The 19177-nt window shown below is 35.3% G+C and overlaps 1 protein-coding gene across 3 annotated transcripts in view; it reads right to left on the bottom strand.

Annotated features, from left to right (window-relative positions):
* Window positions 1-19177, bottom strand: part of SLCO4C1 (solute carrier organic anion transporter family member 4C1) — a 62354-nt gene that overhangs the window by 4397 nt on the left and 38780 nt on the right. For all 3 annotated transcript variants that reach the window (XM_002744741.6, XM_054252101.2, XM_035291169.3), the window contains 5 exons: window positions 18419-18614; window positions 11804-11957; window positions 9116-9306; window positions 2370-2434; window positions 832-969 (listed from right to left, as the gene is read on the bottom strand). In XM_002744741.6, coding sequence (XP_002744787.2) covers window positions 832-969; window positions 2370-2434; window positions 9116-9306; window positions 11804-11957; window positions 18419-18614 — 744 coding nt within the window. The remainder of the gene's footprint in view (window positions 1-831; window positions 970-2369; window positions 2435-9115; window positions 9307-11803; window positions 11958-18418; window positions 18615-19177) is intronic.

Here is a 19177-nt window from a genome sequence, read left to right as displayed (position 1 = left end):
CCCAAGTAGTTTATGAATTTATACATTTATTTCTTCAGCAAATATTCTATTACTCTGTCACTGTCAACTCAGAAAGTATACTCTGGATTTACATGCATGTAAGAATAATAATAAGCCTATCTTGATACTGTGTCAAAAGAATCACAGTGAAAATCGCACATTAAATACATATGCATGTATACATTCAGTATTTTCCTATTTTAAGATATTTTAGTTTCTCAGGTTATTTTTCAAATTTTAAATCTCAATTTTTATTTTACTAGTACCAACTAAATACACTGTTCTACTTCCTTAACCTTACCTTACATTTTGTTCACTGTTTCAATAAGACAATACAAACTGCAAAAGGTAAAAAGAATTAAACATCACAGCTAAGCTTCTGAACTACAAAAACGTTCCTTACAATGTGCCTGAGAGAAAAAGGATGCTTCCCTACCTCAGCTGTACGTGTTTTACCACACCTAAATACCTAGATGACAATCATTCCAGGGAGTTTCTCAGAATTCTCTTTTAGCTTTCAAGTATACGTTTTAAAAACGTTTGAGATAAGCTGTTAAAAGAAAAGTCTATACTGTCTGATGTAATGAAAGCTAGAATTTTATTTTCTTGTATGTAATACTGAGCCCTGCAGACTTCATCTGTTCAAAGCTTTTCATAACATTCTGTGAAAACTGTTCTCTGCTTCAGGAAAACTACTGAATAGTTCAACAATGTGGGCCGAATGTTCCAAAACAACTGTGACTCTAAGTAACCAACAACGTGATTTTTTTTTTTTTTACATTCTTAGTTTACTCTAAAATTATCAAGAATTATCAAGAAGTTACCACTTACTTATGGTTACTAGCATATGGGCCATCTTGATGTTATTGTAAATCCAGCAAGCTCCTTTAATTCCACAATCATTTATATCCCAAAGAATACATGTGCTGTCTATCGTGATACCAAATATAATTGGTCCAGGTATTGTTCCTAAAAGAATTATGGGTAATTACACATGGGTAAAGAGTACAGTTCATAATTACAGATCTTCTTATACATGGTCATACATATATTTTATAGAAATAAAAATAGGTATTCATCTGTCCACATGCAAATTAATCAATTCTTGTACAAATCAAAGGAATACAAAGCAGATATAATATTCTAAAATAAAATAATTATATGTAATTACTATGTATTTCTAATCAATTAAGAAAAGTATTTTAATAGAAATAGCTAATATATATTAGGCTAATATTTACATAATTCACTGCTTTTCTAATATAATAAATATGCCTTTGAAATTAGCTATTATACTTTTAAAAAATCATATAAATTTATGATGCACAAATAAATCTGTTAAACTACAGTATATGTTAAATCCATCTAGGTGTGCATGTGCATATAAACTAACATGGGTCTCTGTGTGTATCAGTGTGTGTGTATATATATATATACACACACAGATATACAGTCTTATAATACCATATCTAGTAATATCACTATCTTATATACCCGCCACCATCTCCAAAAAGACATGAGGAACTCAGCTTCCATATAGTTAAGGAACTTCCAATCATTTGAGGTAGTAATTCTTAGACAAAGATTTCAGCTACATCCAATCTGTTCTTTCATGATCTGTAGCATGATACAGTCCAAGAACTAGACACAGAGTTAGAAATCATTTTCCTAGTTTCATTTCTACCACAACTTGTATAACTATGGGCAAAACCCTGCACTTCTCAGGGCCTTAATTTACTCATCTGAAAAACTTGGAAAGTTGGACTAGGTAACTCTATTGTCCTAACTTTTTGTTTTTGTTTTAATAAATAACCTTAATATTACATTTACTATGTCTGTCTTTCTTGTAATTTGTCCTGCATCTGGAACTTTATAAAATTCTCTGGTATAAATTCTTTCTCACAGTAATTCTTAACTAGTTACAATATCCATAGCACAATTGCTACTGAAATATTTTAACATCATTTTTAGTGCTATTGAAATATTTTAACATCATTTTTAGTGCTATTGAAATATTTTAATCATTTTTAGTTGCTAATGTAACACATTAGCAAATAGAGATAAAAGCAGAAAGAAAAGTAATTATGTGGTGATGATCATATTTTATATTTCAAATAGACACGATACACCTTTGAAGGTATTATTAGCAACAGAGTTGGAAGAGGTAACCAGTCAGGTAGGTTAAAAGTATGCAAAATGTAAAAAATCCTATATCTGAAACATTAGAAAATGGCTTCCTTCAAAAAGAATGATGTATTCTTCCATTATGTTTTAATTTTTTTTTGCCACATGCCATAAATTTAAAAATCGATAACACTAATGAATCAAAATAGCCAACAGTTACCAATGAATAAAGAAAAATTGCATACCCAATAATCGAAGGAGTGTAAATTGTATTCCCAAGGCTAGGGACCGTTGCCTGTGATTAACACACCTGGAAATATTAAATACATATGAGACCAAAAAAAGATGGCATAGTATATTCAGTCTTTGAGCAGGTTCACATTTATAACTATTTAGCATTTCTAGATTAAAGTAAACATTGTAAACACAAGATAATTTATTTGTAAGAGCTTATAAATGGTTTACTCTTCTTGGAATTATAAAAGAAGAAAAATGTTATCTGACCTAAAGTATTGCATATAAAACCAAAGAGTCACTAGTCTTTATTAATTTTAGTAAAGGTAAAGGAGAAAGGGCATTCATTAATAAGACATATTTTCCATAAAAGCACTCAATAAATTATGTATAGAAGGAATGTACCTCAATATAATAAAGTCCAAATATAACAAATCTACAGCTAACATCATACTCATTGGTGAATACCTAAAAGTCTTTCCTCTAAGATCAAGAATGGGACAAGAATGCCCACTCTCACAGATTCTATTAAGCATAGTACTAGAAGCCTTATCCAGAGCAAGTAGGCAAGAAAAACCAAAGGTACCCAAATTGGAAAGTAAAAAGTAAGATTATCTCTTTGCAGGTGACATGATTACATATGTAGAAAACTCTAAAGATCCTGCTTAAAAAAAACCACTACAACTAGCAGATGAATTTAGCAAAGTTTCAGTACACAAAATCATAATACAAAAGTCAACTCCATTTCTACATATCAACAATGAACAAAAGAAATCAAGTAAACAACAACATTTACAATAACATTGAAAAATAAATTCTTAGGAATAAAGCTAACCAGAGATAAAGCACTTGTATGTTGAAAGCCATAAAACATTGATGAAACAAATTCAAGAAGCCACAAATAAGTGGAAAGATATCTCTTCTTAATGAATCGGAGGAATAAATATTTTAAAATATCCTATATCAAGTGATCTATAGATTCAGTGTAATTTCCATCAAAATTCTAATGACATCTTTCACAGAAATAGAAAAAAGAATCCTCAACTTCGAATGGAATGATAGAAGATCCAGGACAGCTAAAACAGCCAGAGGATGGAACAAAATGCAAAATGATGGAATAAAAAACTCCAGATTAGTAACTATCTGTACAGAAAAAACACAGACTTTAATAAGAACCACGTCAGGTGAGCATTCACAGTACTTGGCCTGAACTTTATATTCCTGAAAGAGGCACTTTAGAGATTAACAGTCCTGAATCTTGGACACCATCCCTCCTCAACCTGGGCAGTGGCAGTGTGGTACAGAGAGAATCTCTGAGGGTGGGGAGGAAGAACATAGCAATTGTGAGACAATAAAATTGGTGCTGTACTGTTAGAGCAGAAAGGAAAACCAGACCAACTCACCTGACACCTGCCCACAGAGGGAGCATTTAAACCAGCCCTAGCCGGAGGGTAATCCTCTATGCAGCAGTCCAAACTTGACTGCTTAAGAAACAACTTCACCACAGGACTACAGCACTGTGTCTCCAAGTTAACTCGAAAAGCAGACTAGGCCATAGGGATTGATTGCAACTCTTGGGCAAGTCTTAGTGAATTAAGCTCATAGACAGTGAACTGGAGGCACCTGACATACTGAGACACCAGCTGGGGTAGACAAGGGAGTCCCGGTATCACCCCTTCACTAATCCCAGTCTGCACAGCTCCAGGTTCCAAAAGAAACCCCTTCCTGCCACTTGAGGAGAAGAGAGGGAAGAGTGAGGAAGATTTTGTCTTGCATCTAGCATACCAACTCAGCTACAGAAGGACAGAGCACGAGTCAGAGTTGTGAGGCCCTTTCATTTCAGGCCTTAGGTCCCAGACAACATTTCTAGACACACTTTGGGCCAGAAGGGAGCTCACTCCCTTAAAGGAAAGACACCAGTCCTGACAGTATTCATCACCTGTTAAGTGAAGAGGCCTTGTGACTAGAATAACCAGCACCCATACCCAGGTACTACATTGAGAGCCTTGGGTGAGAATTGCTGGCTTCAGATAAGACTCAGCAAATGACTGACCAGTTGTAGTGGCTAAGGGCAAAATTCATTCTGCTTCAGAAAAGCAGAGGGAAAAGTAAACGGGACTTTGTCTTGCACTTTAGGTACCAGCACTGCCACAGTGGAGAAGAGCACCAAGTCAGCCCTTGGGGTCCCCAATTCCAGAACTTGACTCTTCGACAGAATTTCTGGACCTGTCCTGGGCCAGTGGAGAGCCCACTGCCCTGAAAGTTGAGTTCCAGGCCAGGCAGCACTCACAAGCTGACTTAAAGAGGCAGTGGGCCTGAAGGGAACATTGGTGGTAGTCTGGCAGTACTCCATGTGGCCTGGGTTGGTGGTATCTATGGGGTGAGGCTTCTCTGTCTTTGCAAAGGGGAAGGAAAGAAGAGTTGGAAGGACTACGTTGTGTGGTTTCCATGCCAGCTTAGCCACAATACAATACAAGAGTCTAAGGTTTTTGTCTCTAGTCTCTGACTTCTGAGTGGCACTTCTAGATCCACCAGTACCTGTGGAACCGCCCACCCTGAAGGGAAGGATGCAGGCTTAGCTGGCGTTCCCACTTGCTGATTGTAGAGCCCCAGGCACTTAAGCAAACAGAGCCAGTAACCAAGGAGTGATTACAGAAGGCCTTAGGAAAGACCCAACACTGCTGGCTTCAGGTATGATCCAGTGTGATCATAGTGGTGGTGGCAATAGAGGTGTTTGTGTTGTTCCACCCTCAGCTTTAGGTGGCTCAGAACAGAGTGAGACACTCTGCAAAAAACCACAGCACTACTGGCCTTGGGATACCCCCAAAATCAGATACAACTAAATTCAGAGCATCCAAGTCCTTCCAAATATGTGGAAAGTCATCCCAAGAAGGAGGTTACAAATAAACCCAAATAGTGAAGACTACAATAAATACTTAACTCTTAAATATCTAGATGGTGGAGAACATCCACTAGTATCAACACCATCTAAAAAACCATGAACTCACCAAATGAGCTCATGGCACCTGAGACCAATCTGAGAAACAGAGAGATATGTGACCTTTCAGACAGAGAATTTAAAATAGCTGTGCTGAGAAAATTTTAAAAAATTCAAAAAACACTGAGAAGCAATTCAGAATTCTATCAGATATATTTTACAAAAAGACTGAAATAATATTGGCTGGGCATGGTGGCTCATGCCTGTAATTCCAGCACTTTGGGATGCTGAGGCGGGTGTATCCCTTGAGGTCAGGAGTTTCAGACTCAGCCTGACCAACATGGTAAAACCCCATCTCTACTAAAAATACAAAAATTTGCTGGGCATGGTGGTGTATGCCTGTCATCCCAGCTACTTGGGAGGCTTCGGCAGGAGGAGAATTGCTTGAACTTGGGAGGCAGAAGTTGCAGTGAACCAAGATCACAGCCACTGCTCTCCAGACTAGGCAAGAGACCGACAGAGACTCCATCTCAAAAAAAAAAAAAAGAAAAAGAAAAAAAGTCAAGCGGAAATTCTGGAGCTGAAAATGCAATTGGCATATTGAATAATGCATCAGAGTCCTTTAATAGCAGAATTGATAAAGCAGAATAATTAGTGAGACTGAAAACAAGCTTTCTGAAAATATACAGTCATAGGAGACAAAAGAAAAAAGAATAAAAAGCAATGAAGCATGCCTACAGCATCTAGAAAATAGCCTCGAAAGGGAAAATCTAAGAGTTATTGGTCATAAAGAGGAGGTAGAGAGAAAGATGAACTAGAAAGTCTATTCAAAAGGATAATAACAGAGAACTCCCAAACCTAGAGAAAGATACTAGTATGCAATAACAAGAAGGTTATAGAACACTAAACAGATTTAACCCAAAGAAGACCTCAAGCCACTTAATAATAAAACTTTCAGACATCAAGGATAAAGAAAGGATCATAAAAGTAGCAAGAGAAAAGAAGCAAATAACATCCATTGAAGCCTCAATACATCTGGCAGCAGATTTTTCAGGCCAGGAGAGAGTGAGGTATGACATATTTAAAGTGCTGAAGGAACAAAACTCCTACCTTAGAGTAGTATATCTGGTTAAAATATCCTTCAAACATGAAGGAAAAATAAAGACTTTCCCAGATTTCATCAATGCCAGGCATGTCCTATAAGAAATACTAAAATGTGTACCTCAGTCAGAAAGAGAACATTAATGAGCAGTAAGTAATCACCTGAAGGTCCAAAACTCACTGGTAATGATAAGTGCAAAGAAAGTCACAGACTACTATAACACTGTAACTATGTTGTGTAAATTACCCTTATCCTCAGTAGAAAGACTCAATGATGAACCAATAAAAAAATAATAACTACAACAAGTTTTTAAGACAAAGTCAGTACAATAAGATATAAACAGAAACAGAAAAAAAAAGATAAAAAACCAGGAGACAAAGTTAAGGTGTAGAGTTTTTATTAGTTTTCTTTTCACTTGTTTGTTTATGCAAACAGTGTTACGTTGTTATCAGGTTAAAATAAGACTTATAAGATAGTATTTGCAAACTTCATCGACCTCAAACCAGAAAAACATGCAATGAATACACAAAAAATTAAAAGCAAGAAACTAAATCAGATCACCAGAGAAAATCACCTTCACTAGAGACAGGAAGAAAAAAAAAAAGAAAGAGAAGACCACAAAATGACCAGAAAACAAAGAATACGATTGCAGGAGTAAGTTTTTACTTATCAATAACATTGAATGCAAAAGGATTAAACTTAAACTCCCCAATCAGAAAACATAGCCTGGCTGAATGGATGAAAAAACAAGACCCATTGACCTGCTGCCTACAAGAAAGACACTTCACCTATAAAAACACATGTAGACTGAATGTAAAGAAATGGAAAAATATAGTCTGTGCCAATGGAAATTGAAAGAGAACAAGAGTCATCACTATACCTAGAAAACATAGATTTTAAGACAAAAGCTGTAAGAGACAAAGAAGGTCACTAATGATAAAAGGGTGAATTCAGCAAGAGGATATAACCTTTTTAAATATATATTTAGCCAACACTGGAGCACCCAGATATACAAGCAAGTATCAGTAGAGCTAAAGAAAAAGGTCCTGATACAATAATAGCTCGAGACTTCAATACCCCATGCTTTGCATTGCACAGATCTTCAAGACAGAAAATCAAGAAAGAAACATCATACTTAATCTGTACTACAGACAAAATGGATCTAATGGATATTTACAGGACACTGCACCCCAAAACTACGGAATACACATTCTTTTCCTCAGCACATGGATAATTCTCAAAGACTGGCCATATGTTAGGTTACAAATCAAGTCTTAAAACATTCAAATAAGCTGAAATAATATCAACCATATTCCCTGACCACAACAAAATAAAACAAGAAATTAATAACAAAAGGATTTTGGAAACCATACAAATACATGGAAATTAAACAATATACTCCTGAATGATCAGTGGGTCAATGAAGAAATTAAGAAGGAAACTAAAAAATTTATTGAAACAAATGATAATGAAAACACAACATGCCAAAAATCTCTGGGATAGAGCAAAAAAGTACTAATAGGGAAGATTATAGCTATACCTCAAAAAAGAGGAAAAACTTCAAATAAACAATCTAATGATGTGTCTTAAAGAACTGGCAAAATGAAAGGAAACCAAACCAAATTTAGTAGAAGAAAAGAAATGATCAGAGTAGAAATAAATGAAATAATGAAGAAAACCATAAAAAAGATCAATGAAACAAAAAGTTGGTTTTTTGAAAAATTAAACCAAATTGACAAACCTTTAGCCTAAGAAAAAAAGGAGAATATTCAAATAAATAAAATCAAAAATAAAAAGAAACATTACAAGTGATATTGTAGAAATTCAAAGGATCATTGGTGGCTACAATGAGCAACAATATGCCAATAAATTGGAAAATGTAGGAGAAATGGACCAATTCCTAGATACATACAACCTACCAAGATGGAATCAGGAAAAATCCGAATCTGAACAGACCAATAACAAGTAGCAAGATTGAAGGTGTAATAAAATGTCTCCCAGTAAAGAAAAGCCCAGGACCCAGTGGCTTCACTGCAGAATAGCCAAAGCTATCCTAAGGGAAAAAAAAAAAAAAAACTGCACATGTACCTCTGAACTTAAATTAAATTAAATAAACAACAAAAAAAGAAAAGATAGTGGGTAAATATTAAGGAACAAAAAAAGAAAAAAAGCTAGAATTCATTAGAAAAGATATACAAAGACTGGTGACTCCATGGAAGGACAGGTATGAAATGTGTTTGTATACTGAGATAGAAGAAGGAAGAGCAACTGGAAACATAAAACACAGGTGAACAACTAGGTGACAGCCTTTTTCTTATATATTAGCACTACTTAAAGATTTAATGTCACAGTACCTAATGCATAAGGTAGAATACACACCATTCTGATTCTGGCATATTGGAATGTATTTTATTTCTGTAATACTCAAAAGAACCTAGCTCCAGCTCACAACTGAAGTTTCATGAAAGAAGCAGAAAAAAATACCAAGCACAAGCCAGGTAGGCAGTGTGAAGACACTTTCAAGTGTGTATCATTTAAATCTCTACATCTGGGGTTTTATGGAGGAGCTTACCCAATGCTACAGAACTAATGATCTTGTAAGGACTAGACTGATATTGAACTAACGATCAATATAAACCCCAAATGAGCCCAGAGTCCATTTTCTTTCCATCAACATATTACCTTAGTGAATGAAACTTTCTCAACCTATTACATACCTTAGGATAGACACAGTTATAGGAGTACCAGCCATAAACGTAAAAATAATTATAATAAAGAAAATGCAAAGAAATATGGGCAGGTTTGCACAATGAGTTTCACATTTTCCAGCTTTAGCTTCAGAACCAAAAGTTTCTGCAGTGGATGTGATTTCCGTTTTCCTCTCAATACAGGAACAGTTGTAATATACCTAAAAATATAGACAAATAATGAAAATGATTATTCAGAAAATAAAGTATTGTAAATTAGGTATTCTCTAGACATGGCAAACACTCTCATACTTACTTACACATACAACAAATGACTGAGAGAATACTTAACCCATAAGAAATTAAGCAAGTAGAAACAAACCATATTTATGAAGTAGAAACATTTGTATTTGACGATTGTGGCCATTACTTCAGCTTTAACCTGCTCTAGTAATTACTGACTTACAAAACAATTTAATGGGAATATAAGTTACATGATCTTGCACATTCCAGACTTCTTTCGACAGTAATTATTTCTTAAAGCCATTTTTACATCTCAACTGAATCCTTCCATATCTTTTATCCTTACTATAAATCTTGTTTAGACATTAAGTCCTCAATGAAATCAGAGCAGAGCCAGAGAAATCACAGAGAAGCAGTACTTTTATTATGGCAAAGGCTAGAAACTTATTATTTTTTCTGATGCTAAAGCCATTCTAAGACAACTGGTACTGATTCAGGAAAACCAAATATGCAGATGACACCTCCAAAATTGACTATTACATATTCAGCAATCAGAATATGTAATAGTCAATTTTGGAGGTGTCATCTGCATCAAATAATGAGGCAATTCAGCCTTTAAAAATTTTAAGGAGAGCGACTGAGAAGAGCATTTTCTATCTTTTTTTTTTTTTCGAGACGGAGTTTCGCTCTTGTTACCCAGGCTGGAGTGCAATGGCGCGATCTCGGCTCACCGCAACCTCCACCTCCTGGGTTCAGGCAATTCTCCTGCCTCAGCCTCCTGAGTAGCTGGGATTACAGGCATGTGCCACCATGCCCAGCTAATTTTTTGTATTTTTAGTAGAGACGGGGTTTCACTATGTTGACCAGGATGGTCTTGATCTCTTGACCTCATGATCCACCCGCCTCGGCCTCCCAAAGTGCTGGGATTACAGGCATGAGCCACTGCGCCCGGCCAGAGCATTTTCTATCTTAATGAAACTTTACAACTCTCATTTGCCTGCAATATAGCAGTTAGTTAAGGTCTGTTTTTGTAGTTTGCGTCACTGGTGCAAAATATAAAATTAAAACAGTATTGCTGTGAACAAATGTATATGGATGTTTATTTAAAGTATTATAAATGTTTATTGCCTATCTGAAATATTTCATGAGAAAAACATATTGTGAATCAATGATTATTTCATGGACTGATTGGACATAAAACAGTCAGGACAAATAGAAAAGTTGCAAGTCAAAATTATTTGCTCTTCCTAAAAAATTCCAGAAGACAACATGCTGTGTAAGACAGTAATTACCTTAGCATTTGGTGAAAAATATAAATATTAAATTAATCATATCAAAATCACCAAAACTATTTTAAGTATGCTCTGGGTATTAATTTCCTGTGTTATTTCCTTGCATAGGATGGTATATGTGTCTATACATATTATGTGACTAAAATCCTTCTAATAACTCCTTGTCATAATCTTATTCAAGTTAACCAATAACATTTATTGGTCATATATAAAGAAAAAATTCAAATATTCAAAATTATCATGTAACTCTTACACATCTTATTGTTTTCATTTACATCACAGTATATACTTCCCACAGATTCTTTTAAAGTTATAACATTATCTACCAATGAATAATATACTGTGTACTACTCATAATCTGAATACTATTTATTTATAAGGCTCTTAAATTTAGCTAAGATGAAATAGTAGATTGTAAGATATAGTACAATAAAATTATATTGAGTTCCATTAAACTATTTACACTAAAAAGAAATAACATCTAGGCACATTGATTAATATTCAGATCCAGAAGTAGACATAAATTTGTATTTGAAAATAAATTGATTTGAATATTTTTGAATGTATTCATGGTACATCAAATAAAACAAATATTGTTTCTATTGTGCAAACTGTACCTAGCAAAAATGGGAAAAGACTCTTGCCTTCAAGCATCTGAAAGTATAGTTAAGAAAAAATAAAATTGACCCTTGAACAACACAGATTTGAACTGCACCAGTCCACTTACATGCGGACTTTTGTCAGCCAAACATGGATCGAAAATATGGTATTTGCTGGATGCAAAACCCACAAATAATGAGGCGCTGGCTTAAAATGGGTTCTTCAAGCCATTGGTGGGACTGAAGTACGGCATATTTGGGTATGTGCAGGGGTTCTGGAACCCATCCCTCATGTATTCCGAGGAATGACTATAAAGCAATACGAAAAGGTAAAAGACATTTCACAACTGCAACAAAGTGATGTTACTAAAATATTTGTAACTTCCAAATTGACTTTTCAACAATTACTGCAAGAAGCATGAAGAAAAAACAGTCTATTTCAGCTGGAGACATCATGAGCTGCTTCATGGAAGCAGTGGAGCAGGAAGGCAAGAATAGGCATTGCATAACCCCATTAGAGAAGTCAAGTTAGAAATCCATAAACACATTGCCTTGTTAAGGGAAAAGTAGGAGACATAAGTTACCTTTGGTTTCCTATGTGAAACTGAGTCTGAACAACCTGCAAAGCAGGGAGAAAAATATTGGACTCCATCTTCTCCACAGACAGGATAGTAATATGATTGCAAACAGTTACAATTGGTATTACAGGAAGCTACCAAGTTGCCCAATTCTCCAGTCCTGTAAATAAAAAATGAAATAAGGGTAAATGAGCTATGTCATAACTTTTAACAGTTTAGAAGCACTGTTATATCTTACCATTCAGTCATTTATTCACTCACTCAACACATAATTGCTAAACAAATAAAGCAAATAAAAAGTCTTCCTTTGCACATAAAGCTTAACTTCTTGTCGGAGAAAAGCAGTAAAAACAATAGTCATGTAGTATAGTATCTGGTCAGTAATTAAAAATATAAGACAGAATAAGTGAAAAAAACAGAGATTCTCATCTGGCGCCAGATAATTCTCTTGTGGGGTTGGTTCTGCGGACTGTAAAATGTTTAACGGCATCCCTGACGTTCACCAGATGCCAGTAGCACTCTCCTTTATCACTGCAACCAAAATGTCTCCACACAATGCCAAATAGCTGCAAGATGCAGACAGTGTTTAAACTTGGAAGGATGAACAAAATCATGCTGTTGAACATAATCATCTCATCAATGGGAAAACTGAGGTCCAGGGAGATTAACTTACTTTTCTTTCCCTACCAAATATAATTTTCTGGGTCCCCAGGCCCAGTGTCATTTCAAACTGCCTCTTACAGAAAACATGTTCTCTAATATAAAGGGTTACACTAATAAAAATGCATCTCTAGTAACTCATTTGTTTATTCATGCACTCAAACCACATATATTGAGCAACTGCTAGGCCCTATGCTACGTAACGGGAATACAAAGCCAAATAAGACAGTTTCTGTCCTCAAGGATTTCACAGTGTAGAAGTAGAGATGGACATAAATAATTATTCACTAATATGCCAAGTGTGGTTACAGATATCTGCAAAGTGCCTTTTAGAAGTGCAAAGGAAGGACACCTAACACAAGCTAAAGTTTAGAGAAGAGGGTCTGGAGAAGCTACTGCCTGAGATGCGATTTAAAGAATGAGTAAAAGGCTAGGCACAGTGGCTCATGCCTGTAATCCCCGCATTTTGGGATGCCAAAGGGGGTGAATCACTTGAGGTCAGGAATTTGAGACCAGCTTGGTCAACATGGTGAAACCTTGTCTCTACTAAAAATACAAAAATTAGCTGGGCGTGGTGGCAGGCACCTGTAGTCCCAGGTACTTGGGAGTTTGAGACAGAAGAATCTCTTGTACCCACGAGGCAGAGGTTTCAGTGAGGCAAGATCATACCACTGCACTCCAGCCTGGGCAACAGAGTGAGACTCCATCTCGAAAAAAAATGAAAAATAAAGAATGAGTAAGAGTTAGCCAGTCAAATGGGAAAAGGGAAACACACTTCAGAAAAAGCTGATACAAAGGCATAGAGTATAGAAACAGCATCCTCTGTGGAGAAATGTGAATGATATCTGAGGCACAGAGTGATAGGAAATGTAGCTGGAGAGGAGTCAAGGACCAGTTTAATTGAGAGCAACATGGGCCTGACAAAAGACAATCATTGAGGTGTTTTTACACTGGAAAGTGACACTGTCAAAAGTTTGCTTTAAAGAAATAATTCTAGGAGTTGTACAGAGTATGAATTTGAAGAAAGGGGACCAGTTACGATACCCAAGACAGTAGGTGATGACAATATAAAGGAGAACTAAAACAGAATGTAGGAAGCAGATTTAAAAGTTGTAGACATAGAATCAGTAAGATTTGGTGATGGATTGATTGAAGACTACTCTTTCTGTTACGAATGGAAGAGGCTACTCAAGAGGCTGAGGCAGAAAGATCACTTGAGCCTAGGAGTTTGAAGCTGCAGTGAGTTATTGTGCCACTGCTCTCTAAAACAAAAGAAAAATGGAAGAGTCAAGGTTGACTCCTAGCATCTAACTTGGTGTTTACGTACAGGAGACAAGTTTTGGAGAAGAGATGATGAGTATGGTATTGTACATATTAAAATTAAGGGTCTCTCAAATTTAGTAAAGAAATCTGGCATGGAGCTAGATTTCTTAATATCTTGTTGGACACAGATGTAGCTGAAACCATGAGCATTTATAAGACCAGCCATATAGTGTGTGGAATGAGAAGAGTACTGAGGTCTTGTGAGTCCACTTATTTAATAAACATATAATGAACACCAATTATGTGCTAGACTACTCAAAGTGGTAGAATTATATTTAAAAGAAAGAAGGAGCTACAGCTAGAACAAGAAATGACAGACAGAAGGAGAGAGAAAGAAATAGGAGGAGAGAGAGAAATAGATGGAAGAGAATGATGGAGGGAAGAAAAAAAAAGGAGGGGGAGGGAGAAAAGAAGGGAGGAAGAGAGGCAGGAAGGAAGAGAGAAGGAAGGGAGAGAGGGTGGGGAAAGGAAGGGAGAAAAGGAAGGGAAGGGAAAGAGAAAAAGAAAGGAAATGGAAAGGAGGGAGGAGAGAAGGAGACTCCTGTACCATGATGCTTTCTTGCATCAGGGGTCAAACACAGAAATGACTAAATCAGTAGGGAATCTGAAGAAAAAGTGATCAAAATAGTCTGCCTGCAGTCTCATCTTATTCAAATCTACTCCACAGGATGCTGCCAGATTTATCTTTATCAAGTGTGATGATTCTACTCACAAAAGCGATCACTAGAGTGTCTGCTCACAGAGCTCATAACATAGATGCAGAAATAAGATAAGTAGAGAAAAACCATCCCTGCAACTCTAGAAATAGCCTTTACACAATAATTTTTAAAGTTCCCAGTGTATAATTCTCAAACCATTGATAAATAATTACAGAGATCATAAAGACACCATGATGCAAATTATAGTAGAAACAAAGAAATATAGCTGATATTCCTTAATATCAAGGGTTGGTCACATTAGTCTATGTATTTTACAAAGGTTTACTTCATGAGGTAAGTAGAAAACTATTAGTAGAAAAATAGCAGATGCTTGTGAAGATTATTAAATTTTCTTAGTGTATCCATATTATTTTAAAAATATTTATATCATATTTTTAAAGGTTTAATAGCTTTTATAATATAATAAAATAAAAGTACATGTATAAAGATATTTATGGTTTTCACAAGTATATTTCAAACATTAATTTCTTGTTTAAATACAAAGTGTTATTCTATAATTATGCCTCCATAACAGGCTAAAATTTCCCTAAAGCCATTGCAAAATATTGATATGCCTCTTTAAGGTATTATTTCATATAATCAATGAAATTCTAGCTAAAGCCAGATACAGAAAAAAAAAAATATGTGTATATACTATGGTATTTCTATATTCTATGAGGTTTAACTATTAAGTAAAACAAAAGTCATCATTACCACCACTGATCACCAAAACAAGACTCAAAGTTCCTATAGATTGTCAAGGCAACAAAAGCACAGTGCAGAAGAGTGGGAAAATAAACAGTCTTCATGCAATCGAATTCACTATTGTGCCCAATTAAAGGTTTAATAACAAATTATTTTAAAGTATTATTGAAAAATATCCTGACCATTATCCCAAGCGAATTAACACAGGCACAGAAAACCAAATACAAGAAAACACATGCTCTCACTTAAAAATCACTGAGTACTCATGGAATAACGATGGCAACAATGGAAAGAACAGTCTAAGAAGCTCAAGGAACACCTTTTTAGGGAGTGAGAGACAGAAAAGGTTCTGAGAATGTAGGGTTATCTCGTTTTATTTCACTTTGTTTTATTGCACTTTGCAAATACTGTGTTTAATTGAAGGTTAGTGGCAACCTAGTGATAGTGATAGTATTCAGCAAATCTATCAGTGCCATTTTTCCCAGAGTATATGATCATTTTATGTCTACTTCACATTTGGATAATCTTGCAAAATTTCAGTTTTTCATTATCATTTCTGTCATGATGATAAGTGGTTTCTGATGTTACTATTCTGATTGCTTCAGGACACCATGAACCATGCTCCTTTAAGATGTAAAATCTAATCAATAAAGGATGTGTGTGTTCTGACCGCTCATTATTGCCTTACTTTAAGATGTTGCCACAGGTACCCCAACCTTTGGCAACCATCACCCTGGTCAGTCAGCAGTCATCAACACTGGGACAAGACCTTCCAGCAGCAAAAAAATTACAACTGGCTGAAGGCTCAGATGATTGTCAGCATGTTTCAGCAATAAATAATTTTTAATTAATGTATGTACATTATACATTGCTTTTTTAGATATAAGGTTATTGCATAGACAATAGAGTATAGTATAGGATAAACATAACTTTTATATGCACTGGAAAACAAAAATACTCATTTGAGTTGCTTATTGTAATATATGCTTCATTTTGGTGATCTGGAACCAAGCCCACAATATCTTCAATCTATGTCTGTACTTTTTTTAATACATGCTTCTTAGATGAGACTAGTTTGACTGACCTTTTTGTAATAAATACATTTTTATACTCAAGGTACAGAAGCTAAAACTAAGAATTTGGGCCATGAGAAAAAATGATCTGACAATGTCACACGTATTTAGTGACATTAAAGTCTGTCCCTATTTCTATCTATACACACACATACATAAGTTTGAGTAAATATTTATGAATAAATATGAGTAAAAACACATAAATTTACTGATATTTATGTTTGTGTATGTGTATTAACTTTCAGTTCTTGTCATCAATAAGAAATGTGTACTTGTATGAAACACTATGTCCCAGATCTTAATGTATTTTAATGGCCAAACCCTACTTGAATCTCAGAATTACCCTATCACATGTGCCTTCCTTTCTGATTACACTAAGGACAGCACATCTGGCAGTAACTCTTATTTATTTAAGGTAGACAATGTACTTTATTACTCAAAGTGATAAGCTATGTGTTACACTAACCAGAACTTCCTTTTTTGTTTTTTTTCTAAAAGGATCATACAGAAAAGCTTTACTGGGATAAGTCTGGGTGAAGTTTATAGGGTTGAAAGTCAGGTCTACACAATTTAGCCTCTACCTACCTTTCAACATTCCAAAATATATTTCTACTATTTCTAGACACATAACCTAAGTTCCTTTCCAACTGGTCCCTGAACCTAGCCTTCATATTTTATAGCATTTATAACCTTGTTTTAGCATATTCCCTCTCCCTTTCTCTCATCTCAAATCTTATTTCTCAAAACTCTTTGTATCCTTGAAGGATTTTTAAACCCCATTTCACTATTATGCTATGAAGCCCCTCCAGATTCTAATCAAATAAAATTGAAAAGCTCACCTTCTTTTCAATTCCATAGCACTTTGTATATTTCCCATTACCAAGTTAACTATTCATGCTTTCTTTTGCAATTTCTCCTTTAGAACAGGGATTTTTGCTATAAAGTTCTGTCAAAGGAAGTATTCAACAAATATTGAATAAATGTAATGGAGCTTGGCCAGGTGTGGTGGCTCATGCCTGTAATCTCAGCACTTTGGGTGTCCAAAGTGGGCAGATCACTTGAGGTCAGGAGTTTCAGACCATCCTGGCCAATATGGCAAAACCCCATCTCTACTAAATATACAAAAATTAGCCAGTCATGCTGGTGTGCACCTGTAGCCCCAGCTGCTCTGGAGGCTGAGACAGGAGAATCATTTGAATCCAGAAGGTGGAGGTTGCAGTGAGCCAAGATTGTGCCACTGCACTCCAGCCTGAGTGACAGAGCAAGACTCTGTCTCAAAAAAAAAAAAAAAAAAAGAAAAGAAATGTAATGGAGCTTAACCAAACACTGCTTTAGAATGCTCAGCATTAATGTAAAGAATCACAGATATGTTAGTAGTAACTGCAAATCGTGATCATCATTACTGGCAAATGAACAAAGTAGATTTTATTTATATCATCTGAATGTTGTATTACACAAAATTATGGAGTCCTTGACCTAGTATACCACCTTCCTTAACGGCCTCAAACACATGTAATGAAACAATGAAAGCAGCGCTATGAGGTACAAAGTGCACTGCTATGCAACACCCTCCTGACTGACCGCCTACTATGGTCTAAAATGTCAAAGCAAAACAAAGAAATGTAAATGATCAAATCGATTATAGCTAGAAACATGTGTATAGGCGAAAACAAGTTATTTATTTATCTACAATAAACATAACCTTCTAAGTAGATACAATAACAATTAGTATTAGCTAGGACTAGCTTTATTCTAAATTCTCTCCTTGCCTACTTGCAACCAACCTAATAAGAGAATTTTTATCATAGGGAGTTATTTCAGTTTTTTAAATTTAAACCAATAAAAACATAAAATGTAAAATTATTCCTAGGATATGAATCCCCTAGAAGCAAAAATCCCACTGTGTTAATCTTTGTATCCCTGAGGAACTATAGTACCCAGTATATGAAAGTTGCTTCTTAAATGTCCTTTGTATAAATATTCCTAACTTTTAATAATACATCAATTATCTAAACGAAAAACAAAACTACATGTTCTCACAGGAAAAAAGGCCTTCCAATTTTTTAAAACTCCAGTTTCTCACCGTTTAAGAAAACATATGCTTAGAAATGCTTAGTCTATTATTCTGGTATTATTATCAAAAAGCACTGAAATGTATTTACCCATTATACGATTCAGATACACCAGCAAAGGGCTCATTTTCACATTTGGCATAAATAAGTACAAAACTCAGCATAAGTGCAACTCCAGATGTGAACAATGCAAACTTCATTGTGTTTTTACATGTCATTTTGAATTTTGAAACAAGGACACCACCTAAAATTTGACCGAGAGCAGCTCCAGGAATTAAAACAGCCCCTAATAAGAAAAAAGAATGTAGACTGTGAGAAAACATAAACTCACCCATTCTGACAATTGGAAAACATCAAAAACAAGTGCCAATATGGTTCTGACATATAAAAGTATTCACCTGATATAGAAATACATGTACAAATGACTTAACGCATCCTTCAGTCGGGAATTAATCAAATTAATGTATTGAACATTAAGATTAATACACATTCTCTTTAGTTATTTTAGCTTTTGTCTTTCTCTAGTTCATACAATAGATTGCTGAATGTCAGAAAATCAGAAAAAAAATTTTTTTTAAGACAGTGTCTCATTCTGTCACCCAGGCTGGAGTACAATAGCACAAGCTCAACTCACTGCATCCTCCACTTCCCAGATTCAAGTTATTCTCCCACCTCAACCTCCCGAGAAGCTGGGACTATAGGCATGTGCCACTATGCCCAGCCTATTTTTGTTTTTTAACAGAGACAGGAATTCTCCATGATTGCCAGGCTGGTTTTAGTTTAAGTTTCAATGAGGGGCTATCCCAAATTATACATTAACCTAATAAACATTTAATATGATAAAGTAAA

Source organism: Callithrix jacchus, chromosome 2 (assembly GCF_049354715.1).
Source record: "Callithrix jacchus isolate 240 chromosome 2, calJac240_pri, whole genome shotgun sequence".
In the NCBI taxonomy this organism is placed as follows: domain Eukaryota; kingdom Metazoa; phylum Chordata; class Mammalia; order Primates; family Cebidae; genus Callithrix; species Callithrix jacchus.
Note: the sequence above shows the minus strand (reverse complement) of the source record. Positions and strands in the feature narration are given on the sequence as shown.